Here is a 16,789-nt window from a genome sequence, read left to right as displayed (position 1 = left end):
ATGGCCACAGGGACTTTAACATATCACTCGAGCACCCGTGATACTCTGTGCATACCCAAGCACCCTAGGAAAACTCTAGTAATGAGCACTTGCGCTGATAACTACTTAAAACCAATAAATTTCTTTTCTAACTTTGGTGTCTTTACTGATGAACTCCTTTGCTAATATTAGTAGTAAGTTGGGTTTAGGTTACCATGGTCAATAAAGTCAAATATTTCCATCACAATCTTTTATTAGCAAAACACTTATTAAACATCACAAATCTTTGGGTCTTTGAGGTAGGCAGGGTCTTTGTATGTGCCAGGCATAAACCCTAGAAGACAAATTTCATGCATTATTATGTACAAAATCATGAAGAGAAGAAAAAGGAGCAAACCACAACTTACCCATAATAATCGCCCTTTTAATGGCTTTTGCTACTGCCCTTTGTTTCAGACCACACAACCCTGTAAAAGAAGCAACAATGCAAATGTTTAAGTGGCACGCACCCCTGCATCCATTACCTCGGCCCGTGAAATGTTCCTGTGCCATTGGCTGCAACACAACCCCAAATAATGATTGATCTACCTCCATGCTTAATGGTTGGTGAGATGTTCTTTTACTGAAATTCTGTGCCCTTTTTTCTCCACATATATCTTTGATCAATCTGGCTAAAAAGTTCTATTTTAAACTCATCAGGACTTGTTTCCAAAATGCATCAGGCTTGTTTAGATGTTCTTTTGCATATTACTGATGCTAATAGTATGATGAGGACGCAAGAGAGGTTTTCTTCTGATTTCTCTTCCATGAAAGCCATATTTGTGCAGGTGTTTCTGAACAGTGGAACAAGGTACCACAAATCCAGAGTCTGCTATCTTTCTGAAAGTCTTTTGCAGTCAAGCAGGGGTTCTGATTTGCCTTTCTAGGAATCCTACAAGCAGCTCTCAGTGAAGTTTTGCTTGATCTTCCAGACCTTATCTTGACCTCCACTGTTCTTGTCAACTGGCATTTCTTAATTACATTTCGAACTGAGTAAAAGGCAGCTCGACACCGCTTTGCTATCTTCTTATAGCCTTCTCATGCGTTGTGGGCCTCCACCATTTTTAGAGTCCTAAGCAGCTGCTTAGAAGAACCCATGACTGCAGTTTTTGGCACACGGTTAGAGGAGGCCTTGTTTTTATAAAGCTGGGAAGTTTGCATCACCTGGCCTTTCCTAACGATGATAGTGAACAAGCCATAACCCTAACGGGCTAATTAAGGTCTGAAACCTTGGTTATCTGAGCACACAAATCTTCAAAAGGTGCCCAAACTTTTACATGCCACTGTATATATAATTTCTCGTACAGATGGTACACCCCAAAGCCACTCTCAACAAAAAAAAAAAAAAAAAAACTGCCAGGAATGTTTTGACGCAGCCTTACTATATATTGAGATTGTGGTATTTCTAAGGCTTGGGGCTTTACAGTGACTGAATCTTATAGATATAATGCCCACTAAATTACTCCAAAAGAGGAAATATTTGCAACTTTTTTCCCAGTAGAACATATTTGCAGTTACACTGCATCCACAACATAATATGCAATTTTTCAAAGAGGTTTCTCTTTACAGATGACCCTTTAAATCTGAAGTACACCAGAGCGTCTCCTCACAGAGTCGCCTCAAGTGTGAAAACTTCCCTTGATGACATTAATTTTCCTTAAAGGGGTTGTCACTGTTTGAGATGAAAGTCTGCAGTCACTATGTGATTACAGATTTCTGAATCCTTATTGCACGCTTTCAGGATTCTTCTGTGCAGGCAAGCATGAGCCAAGTAGATGCGCTTGTTCTTACTCAATTCACTTGTATTAAAATAAGGCCATGCACATCTAGTCGAAATGTGGCTGGATATATGCAGATTGCATGCTACATGACTGATTGCTCTTCCCGCCAGCACTAGAGAATACAGACCGCGTGCAATGGCGCTCTGTGAGTATTTAGAATTCTGCATTCCAAACCTGGACAAACCTTTCACAGAGGTTTTTCCTTTGTTATGATAGTAATGATCAATCCCTGCCCTCAATATGGGTTTGGCACCCCTCACCAATCAGCTATTACCAGCTCTGGCTGTAAAAATGTGCCAGAGCAGAACACCACAGCTCTGACACTTTAATTTCCATTGATTAGATGTTCAACACCTACAGTAAGGGCAGCAGTATAGGAAACATTTAAGGCTACTTTCACACTGGCGTTAACTGCAAAACGTCGCAATGCGTCGTTTTGCCGAAAAAACGCATCCTGCAAAAGTGCTTGCAGGATGCGTTTTTTCTGCATTGACTAACATTAGCGATGCATTTGCGACGCATTGACACACGTCGCAACCGTCGTGCGACGGTTGCGCCGTGTTGTGGCGGACCGTCGGGAGCAAAAAACCTTACATGTAACGTTTTTTGCTCACGACGGTCTGCTTTTTCCGACCGCGCATGCACGGCCGGAACTCCGCCCCCAACCCCCCGCACCTCACAATGGGGCAGCGGATACGCTGGAAAAATGCATCCGCTGCCCCCGTTGTGCGGCGGAGACAATGCTAGCGTTGGGAACCTCGGCCCGACGCTAGTGTGAAAGTAGCCTAAGATGACATCCAGATATTGACCCCTTAATGACTGCCAATACGTTTTTTTACTGACCTGAGATATAAGAGAATAGCCTCCCCATACAGGTGACAATCCAGCAACTGTTGGCTGTACACTATAGCTGACGACTTGCTGCATTAGCCGTGATCAGTGTTGGCACTGTCCATATATATTTAACCCCTTAGATGCTGCTGTCAATAGTGACAACATCATATAAATGTTTAACAGAGTGCGGGGGCTTCCTCTTTAACCTCATCGGCACTTGAGATTATGATTGTGTGGTCCTGATGGTTGTCATGGCAGTTCACAGCCAAATAACAGCCTTAGAGTCTGTCGGATAAAGCGACCTCCTGTTCAGATGTTAGCAACATTTAGGTGGTAAAAAACACACTCCATTCCTGTCATGTCACTTTGCATTAATTCCTGAAAATCACCTGAAGGGTTAATGAACTACCAGTTTTCAAAATCTCGAGGGGTGCGTTTTTTTTAAATGGTATCATTTTTGGGGGGGTTGACAATATATAGGACTGCTAAAGTCACTTCAAACCTGGATAAGTCCCTAAAAAATAATTTTGTAAATTTCCTTGAAAAATTACTGCTACATTTTTAAACCTCCTAAAATGCTAACAAAATAAAAGAACATTTTACAAATAGTGCTCATGTAAATCAGACATAAGGGAAATGTTATTAATATTTTTCTGTGGCATTACTATCTGGATTTTCAAAGTTTGAAAATTGAAAATTTATTTTACATTTGTCAGACTTGATATTTGTACGAATAAACACAAAACAGATCGACCTAAATTTACCATTATAAAATATAATGTGCCACGAAAAAAAACTCTCAAAAACACTGGGATTTGTGGAAGCGTTCCAGAGTTATTACCACATAAATTGACATTGGTCAGATTTCAAAAATTTGGCTCGGTCACTAAGGGGTAAAAATCATTTTGATGCCACTCAGCCTTATTAGAAATCTATCCCCAATGAATTCACAATTATGGAAACTGGGTATAATATTTAACCCCTTCCTGACATCTGACGTACTATCCCGTCGAGGTGGGGTGGGCCCGTATGACCGCCGACGGGATAGTACGTCATACGCGATCGGCCGCGCTCACGGGGGGAGCACGGCCGATCGCGGCCGGGTGTCGGCTGCATATCGCAGCTGACATCCGGCACTATGTGCCAGGAGCGGTCACGGACCGCCCCCGGCACATTAACCCCCGGCACACCGCGATCAAACATGATCGCGGTGTACCGGCGGTATAGGGAAGCATCGCGCAGGGAGGGGGCTCCCTGCGGGCTTCCCTGAGACCCCCGGAGCAACGCGATATGATCGCGTTGCTGCGAGGGTCTCCTACCTCCTTCCTGGCTGCAGGTCCCGGATCCAAGATGGCCGCGGCATCCGGGTCCTGCAGGGAAGGAGGTGGCTTACCGAGTGCCTGCTCAGAGCAGACACTTGGTAAGCCTGCAGCCCTGCACAGCAGATCGTCGATCTGGCAGAGTGCTGTGCACACTGCCAGATCAATGATCTGTATTGTCCCCCCCTGGGACAAAGTAAAAAAGTAAAAAAAAAATTTTTCCACATGTGTAAAAAAAAAAAAAAAAAAAATTCCTAAATAAATAATAAAAAAAAAATATATATTATTCCCATAAATACATTTCTTTATCTAAATAAAAAAAACAAAACAATAAAAGTACACATATTTAGTATCGCCGCGTCCGTAACGACCCAACCTATAAAACTGCCCCACTAGTTAACCCCTTCAGTAAACACCGTAAGAAAAAAAAAAAAAAAACGAGGCAAAAAACAACGCTTTATTACCATACCGCCAAACAAAAAGTGGAATAACACGCGATCAAAAAGACTGATATAAATATCCATGGTACTGCTGAAAACGTCATCTTGTCCCGCAAAAAACAAGCCGCCATACAGCATCATCAGCAAAAAAATAAAAAAGTTATAGTCCTGAGAATAAAGCGATACCAAAATAATTATTTTTTCTATAAAATAGTTTTTATCGTATAAAACCGCCAAAACATAAAAAAATGATATAAATGAGATATCGCTGTAATCGTACTGACCCGAAGAATAAAACTGCTTTATCAATTTTACCAAACGCGGAACGGTATAAACGCCTCTCCCAAAAGAAATTCATGAATAGCAGGTTTTTGGTCATTCTGCCTCACAAAAATCGGAATAAAAAGCGATCAAAAATGGTCACGTGTCCGAAAATGTTACCAATAAAAACGTAAACTCGTCCCGCAAAAAACAAGACCTCACATGACTCTGTGGAGCAAAATGTGGAAAAATTATAGGTCTCAAAATGTGGAGACGCAAAAACTTTTTTGCTATAAAAAGCGTCGCTGGTTTCACACTTGCGTTTTTGTCTGCAGCGTTTTTTGCAGAAAAAAACGCATGCGTTTTTTCCCTATATTTAACATTGAAAACGCATGCGGTTTTTTTGTACGCGTTTGGTCGCGTTTTCAAACGCATGCGGTTTTTTTCTGCATGCGTTCATTTTCAGAAATACAACCTGCAGTATTTTCTTGCGTTTTTAAGCACATGCGTTTGTTTGCGTTAAAAACGCATGCATTTTTATCGGAAAAAAACAGAAAACACACTGAAAAGCCACCCACCACCATCAAGGTGATAAAGGGATCCAAACTCTAACCCTAACTCTACACCTAACCTCACCCCTAACCGTTTAATGAACATTTTCTGACAGTCATAGTGCCACGTATTTCAGTGCCACGTATTTCAGTGCCACGTATCACGTATTTCAGTGCCACGTGTTTCAGTGCCACGTATTTCAGTGCCACGTATCACGTATTTCAGTGCCACGTATTTCAGTGCCACGTATTTCAGTGCCACGTATTTCAGTGCCACGTATGACGTATTTCAGTGCCACGTATTTCAGTGCCACGTATTTCAGTGCCACGTATCACGTATTTCAGTGCCACGTGTTTCAGTGCCACGTATTTCAGTGCCACGTATCACGTATTTCAGTGCCACGTATTTCAGTGCCACGTATTTCAGTGCCACGTATTTCAGTGCCACGTATTTCAGTGCCACGTATCACGTATTTCAGTGCCACGTGTTTCAGTGCCACGTATTTAAGTGCCACGTATCACATATTTCAGTGCCACGTATTTAAGTGCCACGTATTTAAGTGCCACGTATTTAAGTGCCACGTATTTCAGTGCCACGTATTTAAGTGCCACGTATTTCAGTGCCACGTATTTCAGTGCCACGTATCACGTATTTCAGTGCCACGTGTTTCAGTGCCACGTGTTTCAGTGCCACGTATTTCAGTCACGGTTAGGGTTAGGGTTAGGGCTAGGGTTGGAGGTAAAGTTAATAATAATAATAATAATAATAATTTTATTTATATAGCGCCAACATATTCCGCAGCGCTTTACAACTTATAGAGGGGACTTATACAGACAATAGACATTACAGCATAACAGAAATCACAGTTCAAAACAGATACCAGTAGGAATGAGGGCTAAGAGTTAGGGTTGGGGCTAAAGTTAGGGTTGGGGCTAAAGTTAGGGTTAGGGTTTGGATTACATTTACGTTTGGATTAGGGTTGGGATTAGAATTATGGGTGTGTCAGGGCTAGGGGTGTGGTTAGGGTTACCGTTGGGATTAGGGTTAGGGGTGTGTTTGGGTTAGGGTTTCAGGTAGAATTGGGGGCTTTCCACTGTCCAGGCACATCAGGGGCTCTCCAAGCGCGACATGGCGTCCAATCTCAATTCCAGCCAATTCTGAATTGAAAAAGTAAAACAGTGCTCCTTCCCTTCCGAGCTCTCCCGTGCGCCCAAAAAGGGGTTTACCCCAACATATGTGTTATCAGCGTACTCGGGACAAATTGAACAACAACTTTTGGGGTCCAAGTTCTCTTGTTATCCTTAGGAAAATAAAAATTTGGGGGGCTAAAAATCATTTTTGTGGGAAAAAAAAGATGTTTTATTTTCACGGCTCTGCGTTATAAACTGTAGTGAAACACTTGGGGGTTCAAAGTTCTCACAACACATCTAGATAAGTTCCTTGGGAGGTCTAGTTTCCAATATGGGGTCACTTGTGGGGGGTTTGTACTGTTTGGGTACATCAGGGGCTCTGCAAATGCAACGTGACGCCTGCAGACCAATCCATTTAAGGCTGCATTCCAAATGGCGCTCCTTCCCTTCCGAGCTCTGTCATGCACCCAAACAGTGGTTCCCCCCCACATATGGGGTATCAGCGTACTCAGGACAAATTGGACAACAACTTTTGGGGTCTAATTTATCCTGTTACCCTTGTGAAAATACAAAACTGGGGGCTAAAAAATCATTTTTGTGAAAAAAAAGCATTTTTATTTTCACGGCTTTGCGCTATAAACTTTAGTGAAACACTTGGGGGTTCAAAGTTCTCAAAACACATCTAGATAAGTTCCTTGGGAGGTCTAGTTTCCAATATGGGGTCACTTGTGGGGGGTTTGTACTGTTTGGGTACATCAGGGGCTCTGCAAATGCAACGTGACGGCTGCTGACCAATCCATTTAAGTCTGCATTCCAAACGGCGCTCCTTCCCTTCCGAGCTCTGTCATGCGCCCAAACAGTGGTTCCCCCCCACATATGGGGTATCAGCGTACTCAGGACAAATTGGAAAACAAATTTTGGGGTCCAATTTATTCTGTTACCCTTGTAAAAATACAAAGCTGGGGGCTAAAAAATCATTTTTGAGAAAAAAAAAAAATTATTTTCACGGCTCTGCGTTATAATCTGTAGTGAAACACTTGGGGGTTCAAAGCTCTCAAAACACATCTAGATAAGTTCCTTAGGGGGTCTACTTTCCAAAATGGTGTCACTTGTAGGGAGTTTCAATGTTTAGGCACATCAGGGGCTCTCCAAACGCAACATGGCGTCCCATCTCAATTCCAGTCAATTTTGCATTGAAAAGTCAAATGGCGCTCCTTCCCTTCCAAGCTCTGCCATGCGCCCAAACAATGGTTTACACCCACATATGGGGTATCAGCGTACTCAGGACAAATTGGACAACATTTTTTGGGGTCCAATTTCTTCTCTTACCCTTGGGAAAATAAAAAATTGGGGGCAAAAAGAATTTTTGTGAAAAAATATGATTTTTTATTTTTACGGCTCTGCATTATAAACTTCTGTGAAGCACTTGGTGGGTCAAAGTGCTCACCACACATCTAGATAAGTTCCTTAGGGGGTCTACTTTCCAAAATGGTGTCACTTGTAGGGAGTTTCAATGTTTAGGCACATCAGGGGCTCTCCAAACGCAACATGGCGTCCCATCTCAATTCCAGTCAATTTTGCATTGAAAAGTCAAATGGCGCTCCTTCCCTTCCAAGCTCTGCCATGCGCCCAAACAATGGTTTACACCCACATATGGGGTATCAGCGTACTCAGGACAAATTGCACAACATTTTTTGGTGTCCAATTTCTTCTCTTACCCTTGGGAAAATAAAAAATTGGGGGCGAAAAGATCATTTTTGTGAAAAAATATGATTTTTTATTTTTACGGCTCTGCATTATAAACTTCTGTGAAGCACTTGGTGGGTCAAAGTGCTCACCACACATCAAGATAAGTTCCTTAGGGGGTCTACTTTCCAAAATGGTGTCACTTGTAGGGGGTTTCAGTGTTTAGGCACATCAGGGGCTCTCCAAACGCAACATGGCGTCCCATCTCAATTCCAGTCAATTTTGCATTGAAAAGTCAAATGGCGCTCCTTTCCTTCCGAGCTCTGCCATACGCCCAAACAGTGGTTTACCCCCACATATGGGGTATCAGCGTACTCAGGACAAATTGTACAACAACTTTGGGGGTCCATTTTCTCCTGTTACCCTTGGTAAAATAAAACAAATTGGAGCTGAAATAAATTTTGTGTGAAAAAAAGTTAAATGTTCATTTTTATTTAAACATTCCAAAAATTCCTGTGAAACACCTGAAGGGTTAATAAACTTCTTGAATGTGGTTTTGAGCACCTTGAGGGGTGCAGTTTTTAGAATGGTGTCACACTTGAGTATTTTCTATCATATAGACCCCTCAAAATGACTTCAAATGAGATGTGGTCCCTAAAAAAAAATGGTGTTGTAAAAATGAGAAATTGCTGGTCAACTTTTAACCCTTATAACTCCGTCACAAAAAAAAAATTTGGTTCCAAAATTGTACTGATGTAAAGTAGACATGTGGGAAATGTTACTTATTAAGTATTTTGCGTGACATATGTCTGTGATTTAAGGGCATAAAAATTCAAAGTTGGAAAATTGCAAAATTTTCAAAATTTTCGCCAAATTTCCATTTTTTTCACAAATAAACGCAAGTTATATCGAATAAATTTTACCACTAACATGAAGTACAATATGTCACGAGAAAACAATGTCAGAATCGCCAAGATCCGTCAAAGCGTTCCAGAGTTATAGCCTCATAAAGGGACAGTGGTCAGAATTGTAAAAATTGGCCCGGTCATTAACGTGCAAACCACCCTTGGGGGTGAAGGGGTTAATACATTGCCCAAAATGTTTAATAAAATCACAGTTCATAACATTTCAGAGACAGTTGATATAAAAATGTCCTCCTGAAAGTTACCTGTTATATGCCTTCCATAAATGCGACCAGTGTGAGGTGAAACAAACTGAGACAGGAGCTATGGATGATACAAGAAGAAGAGTAATCCACAAGGTTATTTTTGCCCAATTTTTATTTTGGTGCACATTTTATAGCACCAAAAAAAAAAAAAAAGCTAAATTAGTAAAATATACCGTATATACTCGAGTATAAGCCGACCCCCCTAATTTTGCCACAAAAAACTGGGAAAACTTAATGACTCGAGTATAAGCCTAGGGTGGAAAATGCAGCAGCTACCGGTAAATTTCAAAAATAAAAATAGGTACCAATAAGAGTAAAATTAATTGAGACATCATCAGTAGGTTGTGTTTTTGAATATCCATATTGAATCAAGAGCCCCATATAATGCTCCATACAGTTTATGATGGGCCCCATAAGATGCTCCATATTAAAATATACCCCATATAATGCTGCACAAAGGTGCACATTTTCCCCATACAGTACTGCAGAAAGGTTAATAAGGGCCCCATAAGATGCTCCATAGAGACATTTGCCCCATATAATGCTGCACAAACATTGATTATGGCCCCATAAGATGCTCCATAAAGATATTTGCCCCATATATTGCTGCACAAACGTTTTATATGGCCTATAAGATGTTCCAGAGATATTTGCCCCATATGCTGTTGCTGCGAATAAAAAAAAAATAAAAATAAATAATAAAAAATGATGACATACCAACCTCTCGTCGCTCAGGCCCCCGGCACTTGCAATACTCACCGATCCTCTTTCCAGCGCTGCTGTGTCTTCCGCGTCCTCTGCACTGACGCTCAGACAGAGGGCGTGCTCTAACCACGTCATCGCCCTCTGACCTGAGCGTCACTGCAGAGGACGTGGAAGACGGAGCGGCGCCCGGAACGAGGAAAGGTGAATATCGCGCAGTGCTCCCCTCCCCATTATACTAACCTGCTCCTGGCACGGTCCCTGCATATCCAGTCGCTGACAGCTTCTTCCAGCGTTGAGTATGGGAGTGGAGCCGGGTCCATATTCATTACTGTAATGAGCGGTACCATGTGACCGCTCAACGCTGGAAGAAGCTGTCAGCGCCCGGAGACCGGACATGCAGGGACCTCGCCAGGAACAGGTGAGTATGTCACAGCCGCAGCTCCCCCGCTGAACCCCCTAGGACAATGACTTGAGTATAAGCAGTAAAAAATGGGCTGAAAAATCTCAGCTTATACTCGAGTATATACAGTAGGTAACATTCTACATAAGTAGTTAAATTAGTAACATATAGTTAACCCCAGAACGCATACCTGGGGCCTTGCAGGCCTGCCAGGTTACTTGTTTTCTATTTTCTGTAAAAGTACTTTAGTTAGAATTTTCAAAATCTAGGTAATCGTCAGGTATATAGTTGTTAGTAATTTCCAGTTATTCATATATTTTTATGTTACAGACATTTCGGTATAACAACCTTTTTTTGGGACTACCCCATATTCACGCACCTGGGGCCTTTTAGGCCTGTACTAGGTTTACGTGTGATACACAGATTTGCTTATCAAGGCAAATTACGGAGGCAATGATCCGATGTGGAATACGCTTTCTGGAACATCCAGAGCAAAGAGAAAAAAAAGAAAGCGCTGCAATATTTGTCCAGCAAAGAAGGAAAGAAAATCGGAGCGTTTCTGTTCTACTTGCGGACAAAATGTATGCAAGGAACATTCAGCGGAAAAAATAATATGCGAGAATTGTCGGGGGAATATGTAAAGCTACAAATAAATATTCCTGCACCAAGTTTGCTACAACCAAAAAATGTTTTCATAAAAAAATTGCATATAGAATGCCTATATTTGGCGTGCCCGTTTACTTAGTTTTTTGTTGTTTTATGCACATAATTATGTTTTGAAATATACACATCTTAGGCTGTGTTCCCAGTAGCGCTGGGGTTCGCCAGAAGGGGATCCATAATGGATCTGACCTCCTGGTAACTCCAGGATTCCGCCAGCCTTAGCTGGGGTCACCAGGAGGTCAGATCCATTGCGGATCCCCTCCTGGCGGACCCCAGCGCTAGTTGGAATGCATCCTTACCTTGCAATTGTAAAATAAATTTTGAAAAGTATTTTTATTTGAGTTATTCCATGATAATTGTAAACAGGCCTAAAAGGCCCCAGGTGCGTGAATGTGTAGATTTCTATGGGTATGCGTTCTAGGGTTAACATTCTAGATAAGTAGTTAAAATAATGATTCCTAATCTATTAAAGACCTACTTGAATAGAAAAAAAAAAAGACATGCCCCTTGTAACTGACAAAACACAATGGCTTGCAAAAGTATTCACCTAGTTTGTTTTTGTTTTTTTTACCTAATTTGTTACATTACAACCTGTGTTTAAATATTATTGTAATCTTATTTGTGTGTGATTCATCAGCATTAAATAGTCTAAGGCTACTTTCTGTCACGGCCACTCCTTCCGCTCATTATTATCCGCTGCGGCGCGCTCCTCCTGCAGGCGCACGTCCTCTCCTTCATTCTTCTCCGCTCCCTGGCTCTCGTCGGGTGCGCGTGCGCACCGCCCACTCCAGCACTTCCTCTTTCTGATTTGCAGGCGCTCTGTATCTCCTCTCTGTGATCCTGGAGGACTGTCAACCGGAAGTCCTCCAGCACTCCATGTATATAAGGCGTTTCCTTCCTCTGCTCCTTGCCTGTCTGTCATTTGTGCTTCTGTGACTCAGGTCCACCTTTGTCTTTGTACTGCCTGTTTTGAGTCTCCACTCTGTCCAGCCAGTTCAGCTTCTCTGTCTCTCCCAGGCTTCCTTGTCTCCTCGTCCAGTCCTCCCAGTGTCCTCTCCGTACTCTGTTAGTAATGACGGTTGCTAGTCTGACGTTGCAATGTGTCGCTAATGCAAGCCTATGGAGAAAAAACGCATCCTGCGGGCAACTTTGCAGGATGCGTTTTTTCTCCAAAACGACGCATTGCGACGGACGGCAAGCGACGCTAGTGTGAAAGTAACCTAAGTTGGCAAAGTGAGAAAAATATAGGCATAAATTACATTTCTCCATCGCTTCATTGGGGGACACAGGAAACCATGGGGTGTATGCTGCTTCCACTAGGAGGCTGACACGATGTACAAAAAAAGTTACCTCCTCCGCAGTGTACACCCCACCGACTGGCACTAGGTTAATCAGTTTTAGCTTAGTGACAGTAGGGGGTGGACATGGGTCTTTTACTAGAACCATATCTACCTCAGTTTTTGTCATTTTCCAGTAACGTCTCTTTTTCAGATGAATCTTCTTACTTCTGGAGGGATACAGTATGAACAGTCACACTGTACTCCCAAGTAGAGACAGTGAGGTACTCCCACGTAGAGATTATGAGTACAGCATGAACTGCCACCTCGTATCCTCAGACGTCTATCCCTCAGGACCCCAACACCGAACACATTAAGAGTGTTTAGGTGATCCGAACATCGGTCATGGCCCCGTCTCGTGCCCACTCGCCCACCAGAGCATGTCGGTTTCACATCCCAAGATGCTCGGACATCTATGAAAGGTCTCATGGATGGAGAGGTACATATTTTTCTTCTCTCCATCAGGTCTGTCCAGAGGCGACGAGGAGAAAACTCAGGTAAAGAAGAGGATAATGAATGAAGGCAAAGATGAAGATTTGAATGGATAGGCTCAGTTGGCGCAGCACATCAAGTGTCCCCTGATTCCCCCAACAGTGGAGCACCCTATTTCACTTTGTAGGGCTACAGGTCCATAGCTGGTCACTTAATTCCCCACTGAATTGATGGTGCAGGCTACCTTACCAGTATATTTTTGGTCCTCCGCGCTGCCTCCCGTGCCTTGGCCACTGTTCTTAATCTAGGCCCCAACTTCTCCTAGCGTTTGGCTCCGCCCCTTCACAGTATCTTTGGGCACCACTTCTTCCTGGCTTTAGCAGTTAGCTCCACCCCCTCCTCCCAACTCCATTGAAAGGGTTTTCTGATGCCTCTTTGTTCCGGCGGTTAGCTCTGCCCCTCTTTCCGGCCTCAGTAAGCGGGATTTTCAGTCTACGCCCCCTCCTCTCTCTCTGCAGTGCGGCATCTGCACACAGTTTTTTGACACTGCCGGCCCTACTCTTCCTCTCTGCGTCACAATTTTCTGACATCTGGACCCGTAAGGTGGCTCATCTTTGCATGACCTGCATCTTTTCCTCCTGCAATCGTACTGCAGCCCTGCTTGTCTCCTGGACTACAGCCTGGTGGTAGTTTTTCAGGACCTGCATCTTACTGTGAGTATCTCTGCTCTGCAAACTGACACTCTCCTCAGCTCATATATTTCTGTCCCCTAACCTTCTGGCATTAGTGGGTTTGCTTCCTATCATGCCTAATCCTAAAGGAGTCATATATTAGAAGAAAACAGCCGTACTCTAAATTTGAATTTTCAAATGTGTATCAAAAGCAAGCGTTTATTGAAGTCACCACAGTAAAACATAAGGGTGTTGAGATAACGTCTTCGACCCAATAGCGGGTCTTTTTCAAACCACACTTAAAGGAAAATAGTTTGAGAAAGAGAAAAAAACGCAGTGCGGAATACTCAGATGTGGGCTACTGGAGAGAGCAATTGGTTTTGAAGACAAGAATCGGGAAAGGCACGGGAAGGGATTACGGTCCCTATAGAGACTGCAGGTCCAGACTGCCGAGTTCCCTGTGGTGCTGTTTCAGGGAACTCTGCAGTCTGGACCATTGGCCAGATTTTACATTTTCAAACTGGAAAAATGGCAACACCCAGGTGTGGCTGTATAGTACCAGTTAGCCACATGGTGAGACTCGGAACGGAAGGAGGGCTGTGGAGTCGGTAAGCCAAACCTCCGACTCCACAGCCCTGCCTCACTACTGAGCATGCACATAAAGTGCAGCACAGATTAATCTCAACTAGAAGCCGAGATCCTTAGATCAGGAACAGAACAGACATTTATAGGACATTTCATAACTTTCCAAATTATTATGGAAACATTTACAGCACATCTTGCATTGCACTACTGTACCCAATGTGTTATATATTTTAGGAGTCCGACCATTTTATACTCTATTATAAAAACTGAGACTCCACAGCCCTTAACGGAAAGAACGCTATTTGCCTCCTGAGGCGCAGATTTTCCTAGAATAGTTTGCGGACTCCATATACAGAGCCCCTAAGTGCTAGAAGAGCAGAATCCCCTCTCACGTGACCCCATTTTGGAAATTATACCCCTGCCAAACACGTGGACGCAAAATATGTTATAGCCACACTGGGTCTTTTAAAGGGGGCATTTGTATTTGGGAGCACAGTATCTGCTGCGAATTTGTTTTGGGGATCGAGGGCTTTTTCGCTTTTCCAGAGCCTTTGTGCTACTAGTGTCGGGGTCGTAAAACGACAATTTACCCTTCCTTCACCAGTCATTCCAAATTAATATGTGTGCAGGGCATCTGGTACCGGATAAGAATAAATCAGACAGGTAGCTGGTTCAATCTTAGTGCATGCTCGTGGATCCACACACGTGTGTACCCGTCACAGCAACTGGCTTTATTCTAAAATACACAATACTATATTGAGTGTTAGGGGAAGGCGTGCACTAGGCGGGGTCCAAGCTAGCATACATCCAGCGCTCAGTCTCTCTCTCTGATTCGTCAGGACATCTTCGATGGTTACTTCTTCCTTCACATTCCAGAGTTATCTTTTTCAAGAGAAATTAAACTTAACTCTTCACATTCTAAACTGAAATGAACAATGAACACTGGCGGCCATCTTTAGATACAATTACATTTGCATTAGCTAGCAGATAGGAAAAACTTATTGTTTCACAGTATAAGTTATATAAAAGTACAAAGATATATAAGAAAATACATTTTCACCTTGACAATCCCCCCTAAACACTAAGTTTTTCCCTTAAAGAAAGAGCCTTCGAGACTGTCCATGTGATGGGAAAAGGGGAGGTGGATTTCTTCATCCAGACGCCTCAGAAACTCTCCCCTAGCGAGAGGCCTCCAGGCAGCTGAACCCTTCACTAACCTCACATGGAGTTCTCCCACTGTCCCTAAACTAAATCTCTTGGCATCATCTGAGAATGGGGGGTGTTGTCTATTCTCTTGAGGGGGACGTACTTAGGGATCTCCCCTGGATCAGTACCATTGTACTCTGGTGAGTCTACTTCTTGACTGAGGAAGGTGCCAGTCGGAGTTGCTTTGGCAATAACCTTTTTGTACAAGGGAATAACACAACAGAGGATTTATCGATCCAATTATAAGGAGGGCAATTAGTACTAAACAAACTTATTGAAGGAATCCCTTGATCCCACCTAACCAACTGGAGAAGAAAGATGTGTCTGCTCCAGCATACATGACACGTCGTCTTATTGTCCTAATTTGTTCAACTTCTTTAGAAACCTTCAGGAGATCTTTTGGATCTACATTTCGCCATTCAGGTCTGGCTGTCTATAATTCGTCTCGTATGTCTTTGGTCATACCGTCAATGAATGTATTTACCAATACTCTAACATCAAGTGGGTTTATGGGACTGTACTCCATGTCTTCCCATTTCCGCTGTAACCGTCCAAAGTATAGCTCTACACTTTCCTTTTGTCACATCTGTAGAAAATCTTAATTTGCGTCCTAGCACGTCACCTGTTTTTGTGCTCACTAACTACCTAGGCCTGCCTAGGTGCACTTATACATCCATCATATAATCATTATTTGTCTGTAGAATGAGAAAGGTTGGTTCTCAGGGTCAGCCAAATGTTTTTGCGTAGCTAGTCAGAGGGCCTCCAGGGATAATACTCCTGTATCTGTCTTACCCTACCTGATGTGGTTGGTTCTCTGGTGGTGGGGGCGACATGACATGCTGGTCTACAGCTCCTTCCCAAAAGGATTACTGTCAGCCTACTCCTAAAAGTTAATGTCCCCACTATCCACCAACCACAATCCTGTGTCAGCTTCTTATATCACTGCATGTGATCTTGTCTGGACAGGATTCAGTGTAATTCTCTTAGGTCGGGTTGCAACACTGGTCATACAAGTGTTAGGGCCCAAATCCTCAACTATACCCTAAAAGGCATCACGGCTATAATTGACAAATCTTTGTTCTCTGTAATATATATTATTGATCCATTCAACATTTTTATTAATCTGCACCTGTGGGATTATAGAAGCAAAGTCAGCATAAATCTGGTTCTGGGCTTTAAACTGGTCGGGCACCCCCCTTGGCACCCCAATAGCATCAATATATATTATTGGATCTTCTTCATAACTCATGTGGAGCTGTTCAAGACTTCTCCTTTTTCTGGTAGGTTCATCAGGTGTCTTTGGTGTACATATATTGTGTATGTTTAATTAGCAAATCAGTATCTAGAGAACTGCTCCCTTTGTAGAAACCTGTCTTGGGGATTTCTACTGGTGTACCTGTGGTGTCGTGGGAATTATAGCAGGTGTAATTGTCAGCTAATACGGTTACTTCTCCTGGGACCTTTAGTCTAGATTCCTCATGAATTAGTGGGACATAATCTGGACAATCAGTGGGCTTCAAACCTTTCAACAAGTTCATGACACAGACAGTAGTGTTATCATCAGGAAAAAGCAGTGCATGTGTGTATAGGTGTATATTCGC

At 42.8% G+C, this 16,789-nt stretch overlaps 1 protein-coding gene across 1 annotated transcript in view; it reads right to left on the bottom strand.

Moving 5' to 3' along the window:
* Positions 1-214: 214 nt before the first annotated feature.
* The window catches only part of LOC143786746 (small ribosomal subunit protein bS18m-like), a 35,837-nt gene continuing 19,262 nt past the window's right edge, over positions 215-16,789 (bottom strand). The window contains exons 4-6 of the mRNA XM_077275793.1: positions 9,190-9,247; positions 387-446; positions 215-313 (exon numbers count right to left, since the gene is read on the bottom strand). Coding sequence (XP_077131908.1) covers positions 249-313; positions 387-446; positions 9,190-9,247 — 183 coding nt within the window. The 3' untranslated portion in view covers positions 215-248. The remainder of the gene's footprint in view (positions 314-386; positions 447-9,189; positions 9,248-16,789) is intronic.

This window comes from Ranitomeya variabilis, chromosome 1 (genome assembly GCF_051348905.1).
Source record: "Ranitomeya variabilis isolate aRanVar5 chromosome 1, aRanVar5.hap1, whole genome shotgun sequence".
NCBI lineage: Eukaryota > Metazoa > Chordata > Amphibia > Anura > Dendrobatidae > Ranitomeya > Ranitomeya variabilis.
This window is presented reverse-complemented; position numbering and strand designations above follow the sequence as displayed.